Source organism: Urocampus carinirostris, chromosome 10, assembly GCF_059441175.1.
Source record: "Urocampus carinirostris isolate Australia breed hairy pipefish chromosome 10, RoL_Ucar_1.0, whole genome shotgun sequence".
NCBI classification, from domain to species: Eukaryota; Metazoa; Chordata; class Actinopteri; order Syngnathiformes; family Syngnathidae; genus Urocampus; species Urocampus carinirostris.
In genome coordinates, this window is record NC_142358.1 from 13,151,915 (window position 1) to 13,179,005 (window position 27,091).

A 27,091-nucleotide genomic window follows, 5' to 3' on the forward strand; every position below is an offset into this window, starting at 1 on the left:
CCGTGTCATTCTTTGTGCCTTGATTCAGCTTAAGAAAATAGAGTTAAAAAAAAAGATCATAAATCTTAGTTTCAGTGGCCGGCGTCGAGACATTAAAACTTAGATGCCTTGATGAAATATGCACACTGCACGCCATCAAACAATTCTTTCTGAAAGCCCTTCATGAGCTCGAATGTATTTTGGTGTATCTATCTGACGGTAGACAGCTGCTGGAGCCTCATTGCTGTTGGAGTGCGTGAATGTGTGAGGGTGTATCTGTGTGTGCAACCCCCCAACAAAAGAACCAGGGGGTCTTAGACAAAGCACGTTCCCCCCCCACTACCCGCTCCCTTAAAGGAGATGAATATTTGAATTCCCCAAGTTCCATGCAATTACCCCAGTATCCCCCACCTCTGTCCGGCTTGAACATACACACATGCAGTATAAATTCAATGTGATTTGTTTTTCCCTTAGATTTTGCTGATTTTTATTGCAAGGCTTTGGGACTGGTGTTCTAGAAATGCGATCAAAGCAGCAAGTATTAACAAGCCTATAAAGTGGGCGCTGTCCCGTCTGGTTTTGGGCGTTACGAGCACACATTTAATCCGCTTGCAATACGAGATCCTCGTGGACATTGTGGCCTTCTAACCGCAACATTTTAGCCCTAAAAGTTCTCCTGCCAAGTGTCAATTATTGGTACTGACTTGGACATACCTTAGAAAAATGGCTGGATTTGGCAAACGTACTCAAGCGCCATACTTAAAAGTAAAGGAAATTGCACTATAAAAAAGATTCCGGTAACAGGGGAAGTAATTACTAAACCTTGTAGTAAAAAGTGGAATTAAAAATGTATTAAACTCAACTATCTGGTTTGGCTGTAGAAATTGTGACTCATTTTTGTATTTGACAGCCCTAGAAAATGAACATAAAAATATACAAAAACATTTTATTCATTTTGAAGTTGTGCACTTGTGTTTTGTAACATTATTTTTGAGTTTTCCTGTGCATACAAAAAATAGAGAAATAATAGAAAAATTATACACAAGGGTAAGCACATCATAAATGTGTGTGTTTTATAGTATTAGAGTAAGGGGAGAGAGGGAACTTGAACCATTCTGGACAGTTAACACATTTGCGCAGATTCTTAAAAATGCACGCAGTGTTCTTTAAAAAGTAGAGCGGTAATTTTAAAATACTGAAAATACGAACAATACAAGAAGGATCATGAGTATTAGATACTAAAAGTATTCATCTTAAATTTTTAGTTAAGTAAAACGGGTTACTTACTAGACAATTGCAAAAAAGAGTCCTTCTTTTGTTAACTTAAATATTGTTCATACTCATAACAATGTGTATATGTACGTATATATATATATATATATATATATATATATATACTGTATATATATATATATATATATATATATATATATATATATATATATATATATATATATATATATATATATATATATATATATATATATATATATATATATATATATATATATTTATAAAACGAATTGGCTTGTGTTAGCTAAAAAAATGATATTTCTCACTTAGATGTACCATTTTTTTTCTCCAGATCAGATATAATTCATTTTTCAAGCCTTCAGTCTCTTATTCGTCCCACTCAGACGTTTCAGGTCTTTTAAAGGTTGTGAAGGTTGTGACAATGAAGCGCTTAAAAAAACTCCATTGACTCAATGGCTTTTACATTGGATTTATGAAAAAGGAAAAAAAGAAAAACAAACTGTCACTATTCTGCCTTTTCTCTCTCAATTGACAACGAGTCTCTCTGAAGCGCTTACCCCTGCCGTCTATGAGAAGGAATGAATACAGTGTTTGCATGTCTAGCTAGCTAAATCTACATAACTGCTCCAGATAACAGATGTGAATAAACATGCTCAATTTGTTATATGGAAACTCATTCTGGATTCAAAATCTGTATTACAGTGCAGATTTAGCATGTAAAAAAACCTGGATGGTAAAAATCAATTAAAAGCTATATGCCTAATCATAGAATACTGCATATTGTTGCTTTGAGTCTTAGTACAGTTCCGTTAGTTATCTTAAAAGACTGTAAACGTTCTTACGCACAAATCTCTAAATCTACTCGATTCGGTCTTGTTAGTTTTTAATTTGCACATGTATGATGGAAAGGATAAAGACAGTGGAAGTGGCTTGGAGAAAGAGGAGCCACTTTTTCTTTGCCCCAGGGACACAAGATCCCCGGGATTTAAGCCTTCAATCCCGTAGCATGTGGCGCCTATTCTGGGCCCACTGGGTTGGCTTGGGCCATAGCAACAGATTGCACTGTTTACTCGTACCGTGATGGTGTATTATTTATGTTGGAGGACCCACACACATGTTGAGCTCTGCTTATAAAATCTGCAAATAGCACACACCCATGGTGGTAGGGGCTAAATTGACCTCTGCCGTGGGGTAATTTGTGGCTGATAACCACAAAATCCTTTCCAATGTTATAAAAAACAGGATTATGTATATTCTCCCTAAATTAAGGATATTTCCCTCAATCAGATGCCATGGTCTTTGAGGCAGCATCTCTCGAGCTGTGTAGTGTTTTGGGGTTTTTGTAAAATTTTACGATACATTTTGAGCAAAGAAAGTCATGTGAATTATAGAATATAGAAACACAGTCATGAAAGAGGCACAAATCAAGTAACATTTAGGATACCACAGACTTAAACGTCTAATTTAGAATAAGTCTATGAGCATACATATTTCAATGTGCAAGTTGTAATCTTACACACTGTTTTACATCAAAAGAGGTTAAATTGAAAATAAAAATACAAAAAAGATAAAACACACATTTTATTGTATATAATTAAATAATTGAAAAAAAGCACGATAAAGAAGTTAATAAGTACAATTATACTTTATAATATAATAATAAAACAAATGAATTAAAAAAACTGTTTACCACACAAAAAAATTAAAGTGATATTGTGAAAAAAGTGCAACTACAGTATACTCAATTGTAATATTTCAATATACCATCCATGCTTCCATCAATTTTCTTTGTGTTAGACATTGTCTATTATTTATTATTATCTAGTGGTTAAAAGAACGTTACTCATTTAAAGAAACAATATTGATTTGAATTCTAACCAATCATGTAAAGTGCAATTTTTTAAAAATACTCATATTTATTTTAGATAACATGAGCTTCACCTTGAGAAGAGTTAGGAAAACTATGACCCATAGGCTGTCAGGAACCAGAAACAGAGACAGGACCCACTTGCATTCGTTTTACTCAGCTTTATTTAGAAGGAGGAAAGGGCTTGCACCCACTATCCGGTGATCGTCGGTCTTGGGTAGCAGATCGCTTGGAACGCTGAAGTGGCACTTCCGTGGCGAGCGGAAGCAGTGTCGAGAGCGGGAGAGAGAAGTCGATGGCCGAGACGGTGGAGCAGAAACGTAATCGAGTTCAGCATAGGGGTCGGCGCCGGGAATCAAACGGGAGTCAGGACAGGAATGAGTCAGGGTCAAAAAGAGCTTGCCTAGCGTGGGGCTGAGGTTCGCAGATAGACGGACAATGGATGACAGGAGGATGGGGGTTTAAAAAGAGATGGGCAGCCAATCTGCGTCCGAGGCGCCAAAGTAGCCGACTCAGGTGCCTCCCATCAATAATCATGACACAGGCAATATGTAGCCCGTCAGGCTTTTTAATCCAGCCTGCCAAACGATAAATGTAAAAATATATGTAATTGCAATAAAGTAATACTAATCTTAAAAAAAGTGTATTGGTGCTACTCTTGTCCTTAGTGTCGATTTGTGTATATAAAAACATGTTTTATTTTCATAAAGCGTTATAGGCACTACACTTTAGGCCAACATTCTAATAGCTGGCTGCATTTTACCGTGTGTTTCCAAACCAATTTGATTGAATACATTGATTGATGATAAAGTATAATAAGACATTTCCTCAGGTCCTTGGCCCTTTACCAAATTCTTTAACCTAATGCGGTCCTAGAGGGAGCTGACAAGATTGTTTGCCATTTTGCTGCTATGGGTACCCCAAAAACAAAAACCTTGTTAAAGACTGTGCAAAAAGAAAAAAGGTGCGGTTTGGTTACTTTGAGGCTCTGTAGCTTGTATCCTTATTCTTCTATGTAGCAGTAATTTTCAGTGTCATTACCTAAAACAGTGACATCTAGTGGTTGAATATTATACAGTCTCCCTTCAATAACTTATCCTGTCAAGGGTCACGGTGGTGGTGCTAGAACGTTTTTGAGATGTAGTCAGGCAGTAGGTGTGGTATTCACTGAATTGGTTGCCAGCCAATCACAGGACACACTATCACTCCCACTTAAATGTTATCCACAGTCACGGTAGGTTGATTAGTAATTTTAACATACCATTAAAACCAATTTATGTCATGCAGTTTGGTAACTGCAATAAAAAAATCAGGGTGTAGTTGAATTTATTATATGTTAAAATACCATATTTTTTAAAAATGTTAAACATTTTTAAATAACAAAAATAAAGTGCCCCAAAAATTCTAAATGTTGCAAAACCTTTTTTTCTTTAATCAATATATACATATATATATATATATATATATATATATATATATATATATATATATATATATATATATATATATATATATATATATATATATATATATATATATATATATATATATATATATATGTGTGTACACTGTCCGCACGTGTCTTGGGATGAATCGTGTGTTGGAAAGAAGACGGCTATTTGAGATGCAAGACTTTCTCATAAAAGATCTCTGCTGCAGACTTTATTAGCTCTTAAAGCCACAAGCACTGCACTGGCAAAAAGCATTCGTCCCAGTTTGGACTGTGTTATTTGCATGTAAATTTTAGATAAAGTTCAAAAATAAATTGATGAAAGTAAAAACAATGATTACCAGGATAAAAGTGCAAAAACTAAAAAAAGAATCAAATTCATATTGTCAAGGCAGCTTTAAAGCGTTAATTTATAGGTTAAATCATCTGTAAAGCTTAAAAGCACATTCTGTATTATTTAGTGCCTCCTAGTCATTAAAAAACAAAGCGTATTGATTTGAATAACAATCAAAAATACATGAACTATCATATAAACTTGCATTTTTTAAATATTCGTAGGTCAAGGATTTTGTATTTATTTTATTTATGAGGCTAGAGGGGGGGCAGCACGGCGGCGCAGTGGTTAGCGCATGTGCGGCACAGTTCATGTCTTGGGAACCTCCTGCGTGGGTTCAAATCCCAGACTTCCTGTGCGGAGTTTGTATGTTCTCCCCGTGCTTACGTGGGTTTCCTCTGGGCACTCCGGTTTCCTCCCACATTCCAAAAAAACGTGCATTTCAGGTGAATTGGCCGGTCCAAATTGTCCCTAGGTGTGAATGAGCAAGTGAGTTGTCTGTCCCTGTGTGCCCTGCGATTGGCTGGCAACCAGTTCAGGGTGTCCCCTGCCCACTGCCCGATGATTGCTGAGTTGGGCTCCAGCACCCCCGCGACCCTACTGAGGATAAGCGGAGTAGCTAATGAGATGAGATGAGGCTAGAGGGAGTTTAGACGATTGCCAGCCATCTTGAGCTAACGGTTTGTCTAAAACCCCAAAACATTGTGAAAGGCTAGGCAAAAAATTGTCAACTCAAGTTATGTACATTTTTATTACTCAAAATTGTGCAGTCTGGTCTCTTTAAGACTCCATAGTTTTTATTATTTTTTTGTGCTTTGTTGTACTCATTTTTTGGTTGCACTACACCATACAGCGGCATTTAGTGGTCACATATTCCACTAATGGTTTGAGTTCAAACTTTAACCTTAACAGTTCCAATAAAATGTAAAAATGAGGTCATGTAATTAAAAAAATAACTAGCAAAGAAACAATAAATCATACATCCATGAAAATAAAGCAGTAAAATTGTGGAATTCCTATTCAGTAATTCTCGTATCATTTATTTTTTGTTAGAAAGCCTGGTTATAATTAGCCAGCCTCCATTTTAAAGCAGGTCAGTGCCAAAGCGTCACACCACATACAACTGGGTCAATTTAGTAAGGAGACGAGGATCAAGTGCATGATGGGAAATGCAGAGTGAAGGAGAAGACATTAATTTGTTACATAAGGGATTTAGTGATGCTACTAAAACCCTATAAAACTGGGAAAGTTGAGTAATAATTTGAGGTGGTAGTCAGTCTTCATGTTTGTTGCTATCTAGCATTGCAACCCAATTTTGTTAATTTAGGCACATCTTCTGTAAAATTAGTCATTGACAACTAATGGGCTAACTTCACTTAATACCTCAGAATACTAGTATTTATTTAGCATGAATACATATGTGATGTACTAGATTGGAACTGGGACATTAGCTGATTAGTTACAAAGCCAAGTGTTTGTTAAAGTTCAGGAAAAGGACAAATAATTTGTAAATCAAACTTTCTTGCTGGGTTGTCAATGCTATTATTCAGTCTACATGAGCATTTTCCAGTTTTAGCAGCTAACAAGCAATACCAGTAGTTGTTAATATTGTAAAGAGGTAATTGTCTTACCAGAGTCTTGCCTCCTGTGAGTATAACTTGAAAACATAAATATGGAGTTCATTAACCAGTCATATATACCAATACTTTATTAACACTAGAAGCTAACCTAAGCAGTGCAAAAACGTAAATGTAGACTAAAAAAAGCTTTAAAAAAATTGTAGCTTAAATAAACAATCAAGGATGATAAACCGTCCAAAATAAAGTTTTCTGTTATACATCTGACTGTTTCAAACACAAAGATTGGGTACATAAAGAGTGACCATGCTGTGATTTATTTAGCACACTGTCTGAATACATTAAAATGAGCCCCAGGAGCTACTTGTCAACGTAGGCTAGCAACAGTTTTGGGAAAATTCACATTTTTTTGTAAGGAAGGATGACAATTTGCAAGGTTTGTTATCAGGCTACAGCAACATATCTTCAAATCCACAGTATGACATAAAAACAAATATCTCCAATTTTGCAGCACCCAGTTGTTGTTGTGGAAAATAAGCACAACACATTGTGGCCCTATTACATCACTTACGTAAAAATGTAATTAAAATGTAGTGAACTAGTGAGCCTCTGCAAATTTAGAATTGCCAACACTGCTTCATTTGCACTCATGTAAAAATGTTTTCCAATAGGTGACTTCATATGGCAAAATCAAATGCAATTCTTTGGCAGTAAAATAAATAAAGTCTAACGTTGACGAAACAGATTGTGATGCACTCTTGTTCTCCCTGCTCTTTGTCTTTCATCACCGACAGTAAGCGTCGAAGAAAGAAAAAAACGTTCGAGGTGTAACTTAATTTTCTTCCTCACGTGAGATGACACAACTTGAGAAGCTCACTAGCAATAATGTCATATCGTGTAAGCAAAACAACGCCTACTTTTTTTTAGTCCATTAGAACTCCGCTGGCTTTTGTTTAACTGCACAGATTTGTGAGTGAAGGGAGTCTTGTCAAAGACAGGAAGTTAGTTGCTCGAAATCCCTCCAGGGAAAACACCTGCAGCTGGACTAAGCAAAACGTCATAATGAGAATATGTCAAAAACATTAAAAAGCGATCTGTGAACTGAAAATAACTCCCACACTGGACCTTTGTCACCCCTGCATTTTTCTTTCATAGCTTTAAATTCAATTGTGTTCAGGTGGTTGTGTCATGTCTATGGCCTACAATTGCAATTTATGTTAAACACTACTCATGCAAATATCAATTTTTAATGATGTATCTTAAAAGGTGTGTGTATTAGTTAGCATCCTGTAGTGGTCAACCAGAGGGAGCTATATGTGTAGTCCATCTCACTACAGGTACCCAACTAGTCTGTGCAAATAGAAAAAATTTGCAGTTTGGCCCCTTTGAGTTTCGATAGTTTGTATTTTTCCCTGTGCCTTTTAGCAATCGTTTTTAGACAGGTTGTACTTGCCCAAGACACATCCCGGGAAATGGTGCCCCTATGACCCTTGTAGTTAAGGGATCCAACCAACCAACCAACTTTGGTAGAAAATGTCATTCATTGAAAAACAATTGTCAGATAATAAAAAGAAAGACGTGAACCATAATATAGACGTGCATTTTTTTTTTTTTTAGTTTTTTTTTGTAGGTCTGCGGCACAGTTCTGAGGTCATGGGATCAAATCCAGCGACCAGCCTTCCTGTGCGGAGTTTGCATGTTCTCGCGTGCTTGCGTGGGTTTTTCCCTGGCACTCCGGTTTCCTCCCACATTCCCAAATCATGCATGTCAGGTTAAATTGCCGGTCCACACTGTCCCTAGGTATGAATGAGCGAGTGAGTTGTCAGTCTCTGTGTCCCCTGTCCACTGCCCATAAGACAGCTGGGATGGGTTCCAGCACCACCGCGACCCTGCTGAGGATAAGCGGTGCAGATAATGGATGAATGCATACTCGTAAGTCGAAACATGTACATTTATTTTACATAACATGTGCCTCACCCAGAGGGAGCTGACATACGTGTAGTCTATTTTCTTGGTACAGGAACCCAAATAGCCTGTGCAACCAGAAACATTTTGCAGTTTGGTCACTTTGAGTTTCGGTAGTTGTATTCTTCCGCCTGCTTTGTAGCACTCGTTTTCAGTTGCACTACACAATACAGCGACATCTAGTGGTCAAATAATACATACACAAAATCCATCAGACTATTAAAAAATGCAGTATATTTGTAAAAAACACTTTACGATTAAAATTTTTAGGGATGTCAAAATTTTTACTTAATTTGAAGCTTTAACTTTCATAGGAAAACAAAGTGTTCAAATTGAAAGAAAGAAAAAGGAAAACTTAAGAATTAAACTATGCAATTATTTGCAAATGATTTATCTTGTATTGAAAATCAATTACGAATTAGAAAGCTAGATGCAAAAAAACACTTTGAAAATTGCCTGACTGATTAGTTTATAGTTTAGTAGATAATCAAAATAAGGAGAGAAGACATCAACGGATCTTGAACTTGCGAGGAGAACAGAAATAAAAAAAAAATTCAACCTGTTCTGAAAGCACTTCCTAACCCGTTTCTTTTTATTATATCTCCTAGGTTACAAAAGCACCTCTACCCTTTAAGGTGTAACAATCAAAGAACAGCAGTAGTATTGGACGAAGTAAACAATGCATGATACTGTAGTCCAAATAACTAACAACAGTGAGGTTTAATAGTCAAAATAATGAACTAACACCCTATGCAATCTCCTTTGCAAGTGTCAAATTAAAAAAAAAACAGAATAAATTTATCACTGCCCAAAAAAATATTGACTAAAGCAACCTTTTTATTGGTTTTAAATGTATGTTACACTCTGCTTGAAAGAGCACAGTAGTCCCCAAGTTGCATGGAAGTGTGTGCACTAATAATAATCCTATTTTAATCTGCTACCCCCAAGGTTACGTGTCCCGGATTATCAAACATGAGGACGGCACATCAAATCAAATATGATGTGATACACTCGCTCACTGAACTCTGCACTCTTTAATAGCCTTTTCTGACTATTACGCTTCACAATTTGCTGTTTTTTTAACGTAAATAAAAATGAAACACGACTCAGTAGCTGAGTGTTTTTCCATCCGAGGGCTCCCTTTTCACACCTGCTGTGAGAACATTGCCGTTGCGTAATAGACTTTAACCTATTAATATTTAATAGCTGTGTAACTGGGGGCCAAAATTCTGGGAAAAAATGCACAGACAAAATGTTATTGTTTTGTTTTACTAGGAATTATTACATTTAGTGCAAGTGAAGGCTATAGATATCACAAATCCATTTTAACTACGCTGTCTGGCTGGAAAGAAGTTGTTAAAGTTAAACAAATCTGCTTTCTAAATTATCCAAGAATGTACTCTTTGTGTGTTGTTTAGCGCCTCGTTATGTTTAAAAAAAAAAACATAAATACTGACATTGATTTGCATAATTAGCAAAAATATCATGTAATTTTTTTAAATACTCATGGGCTAGCATTTTTTAAAGTTATTTAGAATAACATGAAGCTTACCTAGAGGGGGTTGACAATATTGTCCGACATCTCGCTGCCAAGGATAAAAAAAACCTTATAAAAGTCTGGACAAAAAAAATCTGAAGATAAGTCTGTGGTTTGGTCACTTAGAATTTCTGTTGTTTCTATTCTACCTTTTTCCTCTTTAGTACTTGTATTCGGTTGCTCTATGCAGTATTCGGTTGTTTGACACAATACAGTGACATTCAGTGTCCCTTTCAAAATGCATCTTTTAAGAAAGTAGCACAATATAAAAATAATTCTTAAAAATATACCAAAAACCCCTTTATAGTTTGGGGGTTGGTAACCCAAAATGTTAAAAGAGCTAGGATAGATAATTTTCCATTATCAAACATTTTTGAAAAAGTGCCAGGGAGCCACTAGGGAGCACCAAAGAGCTGCTTGTTGCTGACCCCAATGTTAGATGACCGTTAATGTTTGTTCAATTACTGAGTTTGCTGTTATTTTTGTTTATTTTTCAGAATATACCGAAACAAATATACTTTCACTAAAATACAGCTGATGAATCATATATTATCGTGAAAAAAAAACAGAATTGATTGTATTTTTTAAAATACACTTATTTATATGTATAAATGAATTCAAGAGAGAATACAAAATTAAGATGACTGTATCTTTCATTGTGTTTTTCAAGGCTTAATAATAAAAAAGATATACCACGACTATCCGTGTAAAAAACGTCTACTACTTTTTGTAGCCCTTTTGCCTGAAGCTGATAACCCGACAATAGGCAGAAGGAAAACATGTGTCTTTGTTTATTTATCGATTCATATATTTATTTAAATAATGATGTGTTTGTTTCCATTCTGAGATAATCTCAAAGCCCCCTTTTCTCCTCCGAAGGTTCTTGGCTCAACTCTAGTTCACAGACATTTTTTATGTAAATGTCTACAGTAATTACATGATCTCAAGAACACAAGCATTTCGGTCTTGTCCGCATTGCATGCGCAACACACGCACCAAAACCCCCGAAAATGTTTTGCTATTGTCTTTTTTTTCCACACACCTCAACCCACACAATTTTGCAGAGCTATGCATTCAGTGGCGGAGGCCGGCCCGGATCCGATTAGAAGCTCACTCCTCGGCTTCTTGTCGCCGCGCCAAGGCGCTGACGAGGACCAGATTCCTCGGGCCTGACGCTGAAATTAGATCAGGGCCGATGCGGAGGCCGCCGCGTTCAAAGGCTTTACGGCTAAAACCAGAAAATAACGCCAGTGGGAAAATCTTCACATTATAGGAAATAATGACTTGTCATGGTCATCGGTCATCATTTGATCTTCACCTCTTGACGCTTCAGTCTAAACGGGAGCTTCCTGGATTTCAAATTCCGTGAATTGTAATTTGGATGAAAAAAATGAAGGCAAGCATTAGGACTAAGGTTCAAACACTCTGGTATCACAATTTTGATATACAAAACCTCTTCCCATGGGACTAACACGTTTGATAATGCCTGAAATGGTCTGAAGACAAAATGTTAATCATAAATAAATCCAGCTATTTTTCAAATTACCTTAAAGCAGGAGTCTCAAACTCAAATTACTGGGGCGCTGCTGCAGTTAGGGTCTGGCTGAGGTCAAAACAACCTTTCCGCAAGAGAAGTTACAATAAAGTAAATCCACTATAATCTAAAATCTTTTACTCAAATATCCCCCAAAATGGTTATTAATAATTAATAAGAAAATCACTCTGTAATAAAGAAAGAAAATAACATAGCAAATAATAAAGACTAAGTTCAAACTAGGCCTCCCACACCCTAGAAGCCCCTAATTCCACGTTACAGTCAAGTAAAATATTTTGCGACTACATTACAAAAAATGATCAATTGAATCAGCTAGTTTGTTTAAACTTATAGTTATTGCCATGGGTCAAACCAGGAAGTAGCTAGCCAATCATATTCTGAGGCAGGCGTACATCGATCTCAAAACATTAACGTGTGAATTTTGAGCCCTACGTAGCAAGGACTGAGCTTCCATATTAAACTCACACAAGCTGCACTCGCATTAACATCTTATTAAGGCCGGGCCGCAAAATCTCGTTTTGCGGGTTGCAAATGGCCCGCGGTCCAAGACTTTCAGACCCTTGACTTAAAGGGACATTATGTATTATTTAGCCCCTCATAGCAGTAAGAAAAACAATAAAAAATTATATTGATTTGAATAAGAAGCAAAAAAATGCAAGAACTATTTTATAAACATCGATAATTTAAAAAACTCAATTGTTGATATATTTGTATTTATTTTACATAAAATGAGGCTAAAATAAAGTGTATAGTTTAGTAGACACTCAAAATAAAGAAAGAATAGATCAATGGATTTTGAACACCAAGGAGAACAGAAGAGGACTGTACCCAAACCTCAGATAAAAAAAATCAAATCTGTTCTACCTAGTCTTTCCCTGAACCCTTTATTTTAATTCAATCTCCTAGGTTAGGGGCCGGTTACACAGACATTTGCGGCTGAATCACGGCCAGAAATTTCTGCCTTTGAAGCGGACGCTATTGGGCGCATTGAGATCGCCATTCAGACGAGATACAGCGGTGCTTAACACGAGGTCGCAAATTCGCGCGCGGGTGGCAGCGCGAAAATGATTGGCGCTGCTCAATTCTTCAGAGCGCGGGTACACAGCCTTTCACGAGCGTATTGAGGCTGAACCTCGGCCAGAAATTTCTGGCCGTGAAGCAGATGCCGTTGAGCGCTGTTGGACGTTTTGAGACCGCCATATAGACGAGATAGAGCAGTGCTTTACTCGCGGTCGGAAATTTTCACGTGGTTGGCCGCGCTCAAAACTTTTGAGCTGCTCAAAAGTTTGAGCACGTGTTAAACCGCGTGCCGCACACGTGGTCAACACGAGGTAATGACGCGGAAATGACGCGGAACGACGTGCTCTGGCCGCGGCCAGGGCGTGGTTACACATGGGTAGGACGGGAAATTTCAGCGGGTAATCGTGGGTGGAGCATGGTAATAGCAAATTCTGCGCCTGTATCGCGGTGTTATTAGATAGATAGATAGATAGATAGATATATACTTTATTCATCCCCGTAGGGAAATTCACACTTCCAGCAGTCTACCCCGTTGTTTATTAACAGATTAACATGATGCCCGAGGGTGCTTGTAGCGGAGTGGATGACGTCACGCCAGTCCAAAAGTTCGACATTCCTGCGGCAGATGGAAATCTTTTCTTTGTGAAAATCCAGGGATACACCACCTCGTGCAAGTCCGCCTCCTCTCCGATTCCCCCCGGCTTTCATGTCTCTGTTTAGCGACGTTGAAGCCGGATTTCTCCAGGTGGCTCCGGGTGGCTACACGTTAGCGTCCGGAATGCTAAACGTGAGCCACGTTTCCGCAAAACACAGCAACTGCGCTCCCTGTGCGCTTCGATGTTTTCAAAAAGCACTCGATGATCTTATTTGGTCGTGAGTTCGCATTTACCATGATTACGGATGGTACCGAAGACTTATAACGCCGCTAGCCGCTTCGCTAGCTTCGGCTTTTCTTCCACCATGGGCCCCTTCATCACGCCGGCACGAGAATTCCTCAGGGCAAGGAGTTGAAATACACGCATTTCTTGTGCGTTAAAACCCATGTCCATAGGATAGAAGTAATCCATAGTGTAGTTGTCAAAACGGGAAGAAAAAACACCGAAGATAGGAGCAGACAATAAAACAATTGGGCAGCTGCTGGAAAAGGCAGCCGCTCGTGGCAGCGCCGCTTTGATCTATTACGTGAAATTAGCGTGTTACGCGTGTGACGGTCAAACGCCTTTCTCCGCGTATATTCAGCGCGATTTGCCGAGCACACGTCAGTTGTGCTTGAGACGTCAAGGGGTGAACATGGATCACCGTCAGCGTAGTTTCTCTTCATTTCGAATAAATCTTTCGGTGCATTCACAATGGTCGTAGCAAGGCTTTCACGAGCGTATTGAGGCTGAACCTCGGCCAGAAATTTCTGGCCGTGAAGCAGATGCCGTTGAGCGCTGTTGGACGTTTTGAGACCGCCATATAGACGAGATAGAGCAGTGCTTTACTCGCGGTCGGAAATTTTCACGTGATGAGAAGACTTTCTCTCGATTATCGGACCTCCAATTTCTACAACACCTCAACTTGGCCTTTTGGCTGAGAGTAAGAGTCCCGGCTTCTAAGCTTTGTAGCGTATTATGAACTGATCGATAACGGATAATGAATAATGAATAAAAAAGATAGATCAATAACCCTTATAAAATCCCCCCCCCCGGCAGCGTAGTGACCTCGTCTTAATCCATTTTTATTTCTTGACATTTCTTTTCAAGATAATAAATTAAAAATGATGCCATAGCTTGAAATCTTGATCTTCACGGGACTGTGTCTTGTGCGGTTATGATTTCTACAGCCCGGTGCCGAGATTCGCATCCCCTCGCTAATACAACCGCTTTTATCTCGTTTTATCTCACTTTTAGGGAATGTAATGGCGAACATATAACCAAAACCACTTCGTCTCGCATTTGTTGGAAATGTAATACAACTTAAACCATTCCGTCTTTGTTTTTGTGGTGAACGTAATCGAACGGTAAATCCTCCCCCCCCTCGCGTGAACGCGCATTCTGCTGCGCTTTCAACGAAAGCGATCGTATTCTATATAAAACGCTAATTAAAACTATAAAGCGAGCTAATTATAACAATTGGGAGATCCTAGTCTATATAACGCGTTTATTTAAACAATAAAGTGCGATCGTATTCTACAAAATGCGTTTGTTAACGTGGATGAAAAAGTCACGCGAGGGGGTGTTGCGTAGGAGTCGGATTTGGGCACAACACCGGCTCGGGAGCTTTTATACCCATGGTCCACACGAGAAAATGACGCAGAAATGACGCGATGAGGAAGCGGAACAGTCGCCGGCGTCTGTTTGCGGGCATACCACCGATGAACAGCAATTTTGCGCATTTTCCATCCCGGGCAACCAAAATTTTAGCCGTGATCCAGCCGCAAATGTCTGTGTGACCGGCCCCTTACAAAAAGCATCCCTAAGGGGTGTGGAAATTAAAGAACAGCAACATGATTGCCCAATAGCGACAATGATGTAAATAGCCCATAATTGTCAAAAGAACAAACAACAGCGCAAAATAACAGTCAAAACAACAACAGTGAGCCAAAATAATAAACAACTGTTTGCCATTATAATAGAAAACCCTGGCATCTTCAGTAAACTAGTTTGCTCGTCCGATAGTAAAAACAGAATGAATGTTTTACTCATCATTCTCCACATTTTTATATCAGAGAAACAAAAAATGATTAGCAATCTGTATTGTCCTGAAAAACAGAATAACAAACATTATGATAATTTACCTTAGCACTTACTTGGAATGTGCTAACATGATTGTGCGTCGTTTTGTTTCTACGGGTGCTCCCCCCAAAAAAAGACAAATGTTGCAGTTTATTCACTTTCGTAGTTCGTATTCTTCCTTGTGCTTTGTGGCACTCGTTTTCGGTTACAGTACAACATTCATATACTTTAAGTGGTTAAATATAACACTGTTTTCTTTATTTCATCATCTCACAAATGAAATTTGTTTACAAATATAAAATCTTATTATTTTGTCTACGTTTTAATATTAACGAATGCAAAATAAAAAGTCTGGCATGAGGACAAAGGGTACATACAAACCTACCCACTCCACATTTCCCCTTTCTTTTATACTAGATTGTGCCACACGTAAAACTTTCCCTCCTCCTAAACTACCATTTCCTGTTTTCCCTGCCACAGAGGAAGGCGAATACTTCCTGAAGGTTTTGATCCCCAGCTACGCGGCGGGTTCCATCATCGGTAAGGGTGGACAGACTATTGTCCAGCTGCAGAAGGAGACTGGAGCCACCATCAAACTCTCCAAATCCAAAGACTTCTATCCCGGTAAGAGCTGGTGGAATAGATGGACACAATAATTGCTTGCTTGCATATTTCAGTTGCTGGAGAATGAGATGACATTCAGTGTTGGTTTTGTGACATAGTAAAGGTTCATAGTAGCTTCTTCAAAAATCGCGCCGGATGCTTATCCACTGCAGTGTTGTCATGGCAACAACAGCCTCTGTCGCACCAGCTGTGTGATTGTGAGCTTTCATGCATCGAATTCTTCATGGTAGCATAATGTTAACGCGCCTATATTTTTTGAAGAGGAACTAAGGCAGCCATTTTGTTTGTTTGGACCGGTGGATTCGCCACGGCAAACAGGGCCCCGTTGTTGCACACGGCTACTTTGCCTGCACAAGCACACCTCACACACACAAACATTGTAGCAGGTGGGCCTTTTGATTTGTCACCCAGGAAGAGCCCTGTTTCATTTGCATACAGATGCCCCCTTCAGTGGAAACAACACATACACATACAAGCGGCATCTTCAGGCGGAGCAGGACGGGTGGACAAGTGTCTCTTTCTTTCGCTTGCTGTCTTTCCTCACCCCCTTTTTGTAAGACCGTAAAGCATTGCAGCTACTTTGGTAGTGTTTTTCTATGTTTGTGTGAATAATATTTATATGCAGCATTTTTTGGGCACTTTTTAGAATGCAGAAACACTGATGCTTTTTTGCACGTGTGTGTGTGCGATTGGGTGTAGCGTCTGATAAAGACAAAAGGACATTTAGTGCAACGGCTTGGCCGGCGGGTCTCATTCCTGTCCTCTTTCAGTCCTCGGAAGACATTAGTCACTTTCCTCCTCCACACACATAAACACACAACCCACTAAGACATACACGCACACCCTAACACAACCCCTTTCTCCCTCCTTCCCTTGGCATTCATCCCCCTCCCCAAAATGGAGCGTACCACTTTTTATGTGAATGAGGGCCATTGAAGCTTGAAAATAACATTGACTTCCAATGAGGAGGGAGCACGTGTTGTTACCATGGCAACAACAGAATACCTACTTTTATACACCTGCTTGGAAGCCTGCATCCTCCTCTTGTCTGTGTTCGTCCTCCTTTGTTGCTTCCTTTCTTACTTCCTTTCTTACCCTCAATCTGGGTTTTGTTCATTAAAAAATTCTTACTTCACGTTTCCCACATTCCTCTTGTTCTTTTTTAATGGCTTACTTCCCAAGGATGTATTTTTTTACATCATTTCGTCCTTCACCTGCACCTGTATTTCTCATTTTCATTCCCAGAGTTCATTTGCTCCTCCTCTTCGTTATTACAGTTTTCCTCTTTACTTATTCTGTAATTACATCCTGATCTCCTTGTTGCCTTTGATCACTCTTTCATTTGCTTCTTCTTCCCCTCAGACCCACTTTTTATTTTTCCGCTGTCCTTCCTTTATATTATGACCAATTTTTCTGCCTTCTGTTTTTATCATTACATGACATTACGTCATGCTTTACATTCGACTATTCGCATATACTTTATTCTCTTCACCCCTTGGAATGGTCTTTCCCTTTTCTCCTTCCTTCCTTCCTTCCTTCCTTCCTTCCTTCCTTCCTTCCTTCCTTCCTTCCTTCCTTCCTCCCTCCCTCCCTCCCTTCCTTCCTTCCTTCCTTCCTTCCTTCGCTAACCCTCACTCCCTCCCCCCTGGTTGCTGTGCCCATCAACCATGTCACAGAGGTAAAAAGTGCCACAGCAGCACTTTAACCCATGTTGGCCAATTAGAAGTCAGGACTGAGAGTGCACGAGACAGGCCTCCATTCATCTTCACGCACACACACACTCATGCACACACACTATGACAGCTTTATTACAGTGTGAGTTGATGCTAGTCCAAATATAACCTCAGCGTCTCAAAGGACAAAGCCGCAGTCACAATGTGGGAAAAAGCAACTAAAAGTGTGACTGCAACAATGAAGCAAACATGAACAGTGATTTTGTTTGTTTATTTAATTAATTTAAGTTTTTGAGTCATGTTTTTGTAGATGTTCCGCTTGCAGCCCGTGCGACCTTAGCAGCTTCATCACTTTGTGCTAATGAAGCAAAGGCCTCGACATTAAATATTCATCCCTTACACCTGTTTTTCTTTTTAATTACAATCGACCCTTTTGTTTCCTCCCGTGGCATTGACCGCACTCACAATTGCCCACACACGCACAAAGACAGACACATATCATATGTGAGGTTAGAGTCATAAACCAAAAACTAGGAGCAGCAAATGGATTACTATTGCTACCCCCTCTTCACCCAGGCACAAATGGTTTATGGCTGTGGCTTGATTTACTCTGTGTCACCAAAGACCATTGGCAAGATCACGTGAGTTTTGTAAGGGACATGCGTGCATTATTTTGCGCCTCTTGGTGGTAAAAAAATAACTTAATTTATTTAGAAAAACAAAATTGATTACAATAATAAGCAAAAATACATTAACTATCATATAAATATGCATTTTTAAAAACTATAATTGTAAGTCTGTTTTACATACAGTTACACGAGGCTCACTGTTAAGTATATCCTGTGTTTAATATTGACTTACAAAGGAGATTGCACAGGATTGCAGTTCCTTGTTTTTCCTTATGAATCGTTGGCAAATCACGTTGCTTCTCTTTGATTTCCACAGCCATTATGGGAGATCTTCTTTGCTAACTTGTGGGCAGGTGGGTGAATCTCTTAACTACTAGGGTCGTAGGGCCACCATTTTCTGTGGTGTGTCTTGGGCAAGTACAGCTTGGTGGGGCCTATCCTTCTCCAGGCTAAGAAATTTTTACACCTGGTCTCAAACCAGGTTGTTATGAGAATATACTAACCACAGCAATACAGAAACACTTTTCGTAATGTAGGAGAGTTAATTAAAAAAAAAGCTCGGGGGACTTTAAACCAGTTGGAATCTCTTATCTGAGGTTTGGCTTCCCGCTTCTTTCATGTTCGAAATCCATTAGTGTTTTCTATACTTATTTTGGTTACTACTAAATTTTAAACCTATCAATCACTTAGAGGGAACTGACATGGCTATCTACCATCTTGCTGCTACTGGTGCATTGAGTCACCATAGTTGTATTCTTCCTTGTGCACTCAGTTTTGGTTGTACTATACAATACAGCGACATCTAGGGGTTCTATAGTACAAAGTGTATCTTTAGTTTAAACATCCATTTGTTTTCTGGTTTTCTATTCTATTTCTTTTTGTATGGATGTTCGATGTTGCGTTCAGGTGTCAAGGACAGTTCTGAAATCACAATTGTTCTTTTCAATGCAACTGAGTAATTGCTCAAGCTTATCAATCAATCACATTTTTTGACCTGTTTGATCATCTGGAAGAATGTTGAAGCCTCTTTTTTTAATTGGTATAAGAATAAAACAATTAATTCTTTTTCAAAGCATTTTTAGAAACTTGCCAAAATCGGCCTCAAAATTGTTCTTTTTGACCACGTCATATGTTTGGTCTTCATTATCTACCGCTGTAGTCAGAGCGCGCCACCATTTCAGACGATTGCCTCTAATCCCACGCCATGATTGCAGCTCCACACGCATACGAGCACATCTGTCATACACTCAACCATAACGCACACACCTGACATGCACGCTCACACACGCTGTTTTCAGCTCTATAAGCCTCTTATTGCACCGATAAGCTCCCGCACTGCAAAAACATCACAGAGCGAGGCAAACATGGCCGCCGTCGGCCTCGTGCTGCGATGTTTCGCGCACAACTCGCTGTGCCAACCATACTAGCCGATTCATGGACTATCTTCATCTTTTTGCGATCACTTTTTTTTACTTATTATTGTGCTCCATGCTGATCTCTCTGCCTCTCTTTAATTATAAGTCCATCCGTCTGCCGTTATGTCAGTTTCTTATTTTTTTTTATACTTTGGATGGTTTATTTCAGGGGTTTGAAACTCAAATGACTTGGGGGTCCCTGGCTTTGTGCGGGGTTGGGCAAAAAGTTTTCCAACCAAAGATTTCAGAAACAAACATTGCACTGTTATCTAATATATATATTTTTAAATTTCCTACACAAAATAACATCTATAAAATAAAATAATATTGAGAATTCATAATAAAATAAATTATTAAATCAGTAATAAATGAATTCATAATCAGCTGGGGCTGCACTTAAAGGGCAGTTTGTATTATTCAATGCCTCCTACTGGTAAAAAATATTTTTAATTGATTAAAATAATTAGCACAAATACATGAACTAACATATACTATCGAAGTACCTTCTTTTTAAATACTCATGGGTCAAGAAATGTGTATTCTTTTTACATAACATGAGCTCTCAACAAGGGGAAGATGAATTGTCCAACTTCTTGTTGCCACAAGCACCTGAAAAAAACAATAAAATGGCAGAAATTACTATTAAAATTGTGCTTTTGAGGCTCTATAATTTTCATTCTTACGTGTAATTTTTTAGCACTTGTTTTCGGTTGCATTATGGAGTACTACAAAATCTAGTGGTATAATAATACACGCTGTCCCTTTAACTTTCTCATTAAAGAGGCAGCCTCAAACTATCATCCAGAGGGCCACAAACGGCCCATGGGCTTCAAGTTCGTTTGGTTTATTTAATCTATTTGTCACAAAAAAAGAACAAGGTCATCATAAAACTGAATGGAAGGGCTAATAAAAAAAATTCTGCAACTTTTCTCTTAACTTATCGGTTACAAAATGATACATTCTATATATTAAAAAAAAAAATCACATTTTTTTAAAATAACAAACAAACAAGACAAATAAAACATATTTCTCAGCAGATAATTTAGTTGCGGATTCACAAGGAGATGACAATGGCAAAACAGACAAAAATCAATATATAAAAGGGGTGGGTAAACTACGAGCCGCAGGACACATGCAGCCCATCAGGCTTATTAATCCAGCCCGCCAAGCGAAAACGTTAAATATATAAAAACAAAACATATCATTTTAAATATAGTAAGACTAATACATTTTTGTAGTAGTTTTGGTGTCACTTTTCTCCCCATTGTCCCCTCGTTTTTTCTCATAGTTTTGCTGAGGTATTGGATTTGAGAATAAATGAAATCCCTCAATCCTTTTTTTTCGCATGGCCCAGCCCAGCTGCCAAATTTTTCTAATACTATGTGTCTCACAACTCAAAATGGTTGCCCACCCCTGATCTATATCATCTTTTTTTTTAAATACATTTAAACGTGAGTTTTTTTTATTTCTGTATTAGTCTCTCATGCTTGATTTACACATGTTCATCCGGATGTCAGGCAGGATAGGAGAGGACAGGTGCACGCTCTCTTACTCGCAAAGAAAACCAGTCATCGCCCCTCGGCCCGGCTGATAGGCATGACTAATCGATCTGTGCAAAGCATATGCTCTCCGAGGTCGGGACCGAGTGTGCCTTTCTCTTCATCTGTCGCTCATTTTCATCATCTTCTTCTGCAACTGACATGTCGCTTTCTCAATTTTGAGGACTGACGGCTGAGTGCAGGAGTATGATGGATGGCGCTTGGCGATCGTTGTGTTTAGCCTTTTAATGAGGAAGTGCTGAGGGTCCCAGAGAGGCCTGAGCGTAAATAGAACGGTGGGACTGCAGCCTGGCAATCGATGCTGCTGCATGAGAACGTGTTTGTGCGTAAGTAAAAGAGGTGTGTATGTGCCTTTTGCATGCTTGTGTGTGTGGTTGGATAATGTTGTCTTCAAGTGAAATACGACCTTTGTAAACCATCAAACTCTTGCTTCTAATCACCCCGGATCGCACACACACTCTTGAAATACTCACTGCTAAAATACACACGATAGAAACATAAACACATACTACTTAGAGACTCTGACCCCGAAACGCACAAAGCTGAAATTTTCTCAAATTTTAACTCTGTCAGGTGAAAATTCCTTTTTTTAGCAGTAGCTTACTAGTTCTTACCCATATTCATTTTTTTTTTCTGCAGGAAAGACATTCAAAAAAAGTCAGCAATTATACCGCTGGCGACTCCTATAACATTTAATATTTTAAGTAACTCTTGATGTATTGATTTTACATGGCATGTTTATAAATAAATCCTTAAAGTATTTAATTTCTTGAATTTTATATAAATTAAGAACATGTTGAAGGTCATCATCTAAATCATTCTATAAAACGTATGAGAAGTTATATTGTCAACTCTTTAAATAACTCTTAAATTGTTCTAGTTTGAAATCTTTACATTTAATTTCTTAATAAACCATGGATAGACGATTTAGGTAATGAACAAACAAAAACCAATTTTGAAGCTTAGGTTTTTTGCATTATAGTGATGATATACGTACGTGCTCTTTCGCTCTAAAATTAAATACTACAAAGAGGATTTGGGTGATGGCTGGCCGGACTAAATTGCCAGATGCCTATAATCAATAGGGAAACATACTGAAAGTCAAACTATTGTATTTATTTCACACTCCCTGCTTTCTCAAAAAAGGTAACCCCAACAATAATTTACGTAAAATAGAAGTCATGGAAGCATTGTTGAAAGCAAAGGTGATCACACTCACTGCGACTTGATGCATTTATGTTAGTCTTAACTGGATAATTTACTACATTGACTTTTTATTACCAGTGATAGGGAATTAAAGTTTTGCACCTGTCTTTAAAAAATAAAAATATTACCAGGGTAAATTTGCAGAGGTTTGAACAAACTTCCATTCTTATATATGATAGATAAAACTTCTAACAACTAAAGTAGTGATTCCCAAGTTCAATGAAATATTTTCATTAAAAACATCAAAAATCATATTGCAAATGCACAATATGATGCATTTGGCCACCGTTTCTTTGCTGTTTTGTTACTTTCCATATTGCGATACATTTTTATGAATACGCAGTTCCAGTAATCCTTTTTGCTACTTCACAGATTTTGATCGTGCATTCTGATAAGCACTCTGAATGGTTGAACAATCTTCCTGCTTATTATTATTTGACAATACAGTATGTATTTGTAAAACTAAATAAATGAATACAAATTTCTACAGTAATTTATTTCTTACTAAAATGCTTGAGCCTGTAAAAAGTGTTTGTTCTTATGTTTCTGACATAACAATTGTACAAAAACAAAGGTTTCTACTTCATGAATTTCGCTTATTACGGGTTATTTTTGGATCATAACCCAGTGAGAGCACTGTATTAAAGTATAAATTATTAAGTCTTACACAGGGAAAAAATAAAAATAAAATGCTCTAATAAAGGGGCAGCACGGCAGCGCGGTGGTTAGCGCGTGTGCGGCACAGTTCTGAGGTCATGGGTTCAAATCCAGCTCCCAACCTTCCTGTGCAGAGTCTGCATGTTCTCCCCGTGCTTGCGTGGGTATCCTCCATGGCTGGGATGGGCTCCAGCACCCTCGCGACCCTACTGAGGATAAGCGGTGCAGATAATGGATGGATGGATGCTCTAATGAATGTTTCTAAATCAAGGTTACCCCCCTGAATCGTAACTGAATCGTGAAGTGCCCAAAGATTCCCACCACTATCTATTGTGCGTTTTCTTCTACACCAAGTGGACTCTTTCCAACACTGTATAGCCTTGTCCCCAGTCGTCATGGTAACAAATCGTGGAATCTGGGTAAGACACAGAAGAAGAAAAAAATCTGCGGGGTTTCAATCATAATATACCGTAATTCTTTATCTTTTTCATGTTTTGACAACACTAAATCAGAACCATTTCATAAAGACGTCAGGGAATTGTGATAAAAGCGCAATCATGTTGTGTGCAGTGCTGTAAAATGACTACGCCTTCTCCCTGCCGCTCAACGACTGTTGGTAGGTTGCCTGCGAGCGCGCGAACAGTGCAGCTCATCAAAATGTTGGCGCTCTGACCGCCAGACATGAAAAGTGCAACACATGTTGGAAATAAATGTCAAAATGTACGATTGCCTGCACATGCTCAAGTTGGAGCTGACATGATGATTCATGAGCATGTGAGGTAAGAAACGGCATGTGATTGTATTAAAGACTTCCATCTTACCGCAGGACACAACAGAAAGTTTGGCAATTTTAATCATTTATCAAGTAGAGTAAACGGAATCTGTCAACATTCAATATATATGGAAGCTAAATTTCCCCACATAGGACATAAAATATGGAAACCTCTACAGTGTTTTAGCCAAGCCAAAGAATAAAGATCCAACATTTTTTAATCCAGTGGTACCTTTTTATACAGGCTTGATTAGTTCTAGTAACATGCTCGTAGCCCGAATTGCTCATGGATGAGCTAATTTTGCTAAAATAAAATAATTAATACCTAATAGATAACTGGAAAACACATCTTCCTGATCACTAAAAACAAATTCAAAGAGTAATCAAACATAATAATTAGATTAATGAGATGATTTAGATCATATCAATGGAATAAGCACTCACCATGGAGTGACTAGCCGGTGGCTAAGGTAACAGAGGTGCGGCGGTGGGAGGGGGGATTTACTGTACACATTCACACAAACATGTTTTTCAGCATAAAATATTTATTTTATTTTAGTTTGTTTTAATCAAGAGAGTTGTTGCGTGAACCAATCTACGGCTTTGTAACTTGCACTTGCTGCTTCCTGTAAAAGTGAGCAAGAGCCAGTCTGCTTCTTGAATTTTTAAATCCAGCCAATGGCTGTGCTTCAAATCCATTCTGTTTGATGACTCGCACTTTGTTGACGCTTCATCAAATTATCGGTCCTTGCGATGGAAAGCGACTTCTGCTCTCCGTGTTGCTATCTCCGGCTAGCTCCTTCTTATTTACAATAACAATAGTAATAAGTTTTCTCCATCTCATCATGAATAGTAGTTTGCAATTTTGAAAGAGGTAGAGTACCACTGTAGTGATATTAGGGATATAATTTTACTTAATCAGGTGCGACTTAAATTTCGGCCTGATCTATTGTCTTTTAAAATCAGGGCCACAAATAAGCAGAAAATGCTTTGTGTGGATAGCATTCTTCGTAACATTGATCCAATTCTGAACAGTGCAACATCAGCCTGCCTTGTTCCTCACAGCTCCAAACCCAAATCCAAGAACACATATCCAGTTTACTGTGTATGTGTGCGTGCGGTCGAGTGTGTGTGCATAACTTTGAGTGTGTGTTTGCCAGGTCAGAGCACATTGTTGTCAACAGTGCAAAACCCAGCAAATGTTTTAATCTGAACCATCCAAAGAAAATGAAGGAGATGTAACTGTGCTGAGACCGTACCAGTAAATCACATTTAACTGTTTACTCTCATTCTATGCAACGTGTTCACTTTTGAATAGGCTCACTTTAATTACCGTATTTCCACACTAGAAGGCGCACTGAATTATAAGATGTACCCTCCCAAAATATTATCTTTTCATATATTTTTTTTATGTAAGGCGCACCTGACTAAGCCACATGGAATTAAAGTGAGTAAAAATAGTGTGATAAGGAGATAAAATCAAAAGCCTTTTTATATGTCGTCTGTATCGCTGGTGGTCAAGTGTCGGTGTTCTCACCGCCGTGGCCAGTGTTTAATTTGCGTTGCACACAATGTTTTGCAATCATAGTCAGCGATGTTTTTCGATTGATTAGTCATTGCACAAATATGGAAATATACTGTAAAACCTCGTAGTAACGCACAAGTATGAATACTGTGTGCATTTTCAATCCACCGTATGTTGTGGTTTGAAAGATGCACATGGGTATCAGGGAAAGTTAATCAGTAGAGTTAATTCTCGCATGCGCTTGAGGTTTTTCTTTAATTGTTGGATGAAAGTGGTGAAAGTAAGAAGAGGACTGTTTCAAATACAGTCCAAATTCCAAACCAAACCCCCAAAAAATAGAGTTATTGGCATCCAAGCGCAACAGAAGCAGCTTGAGAAAGGCTGCAAGAATGATTTCATCCGAAAGATGGCATCAGCAAGTAGAATATTTTGAACTTACGGACACCACATTTAAACAAATACACGTCTGTATGATAGTTTAGATATTTTTGCTTTTTATTCGAATAGATATTGTGTTTTTAATGAATTACGTTCTTTTTTAACACTCGGAGGTGCTGAATAGTACACAATGCCCCTACAAAAAGTTGATTTATATGTCTTCTTTAAACATACGTTATCTCATTTTTAGCAATGATATCCATTAAATAGGTCAGAAAGATCAGCATCTATTGTTCAACTCATCATCAGACTTCATTTTTTTCTTAGACTTTGTGCTGATCAGTCATGTCCAGCTGTGCGTGTGACAATGATAAAGAGGAGGAGGAGGAGTAAAGTCCAGTGAAAGGGCAAAGAAAAGAGGAAAAAGGGGAGGAGAGTTGAATGTGCAGAGGTTTTTTGAGAGCTTCAATGGCAACCAACTGTCCGGGACAATAGCGGGGGCGTGGCTCTCCGTATGACAATAGCGCCTTTGACCCCGGTCGCAAAGGAGGAGGAGGCTGTGGGATCCCCATCTGTCGCGGTGCAATGGAGAAAGTGGCGTAGATTAAAATACAACGCGATAGAATAGAAGAGAATACGCGTTCCTCGGGGCAGTGTTGCTTCAACTGCAGCAGCAAATAGCAAGCGCTATGGTGGCGTATTGTGAGTCAGCTTTTAGAAAAAAGGCTGCGTTGCTAAACACACTGGATATCTCATTTTAGATTTTGTCCAACTCAGATGTCTAGATTTTGAAAGAATCAACAACATCCCACCAAATATAGCTTTACATTTGAGTAGATCCACTTAAAATCCAATAAGTAGCCTTTTATTTATTCTCACATTTTAGTCTGGAACAATTAGCCCAAAGGGACATTATGTATGATTTGACCTATGGATGTCGTATTGTGTAATGCAACCGAAAACAAGTGTTAAAAATAATACAAACTACTGAGACTCATAATGACCATAATTCGCCATTTTAATTCTTATTTTGCCCAAGGTTTTCGGGGTTTTGGGTACCAGTAGTAGCAAAGTGCCGGACAATTATGTCAGTTCCCCCTAGGTGAGGCCTATGTTATGTAAATTAAATGCGAATATATCATTCAACGAGTATTTTAAAAAAAAAAAATGCACATTTGTATGATTGCTCATGTTTACATGTTTGTTTTTCGATTTTGTTGTTTTATTTACCACTCGCGGTTCCCAGATAAAATACACTGTCCCTTTAAAGGTCATTGCTAAAAAAAAAAAAATCCAATTATTAATCCCCTTGAAGAAATTACTGTAAATTGTGATAAGGCTCTTTAAAAACAGAGCAATTCAGCTATTTTGGCTTAGAACTTTTTTTTTCAAAGACAT

General features: G+C 38.4%; 1 protein-coding gene across 6 annotated transcripts in view; it reads left to right on the forward strand.

The window, feature by feature from the left end:
* nova2 (NOVA alternative splicing regulator 2) overlaps positions 1-27,091 on the forward strand; it is an 89,637-nt gene that overhangs the window by 16,319 nt on the left and 46,227 nt on the right. For all 6 annotated transcript variants that reach the window (XM_088345046.1, XM_088345047.1, XM_088345045.1 and 3 more), the window contains one exon: positions 15,736-15,879. In XM_088345046.1, coding sequence (XP_088201172.1) covers positions 15,736-15,879 — 144 coding nt within the window. The remainder of the gene's footprint in view (positions 1-15,735; positions 15,880-27,091) is intronic.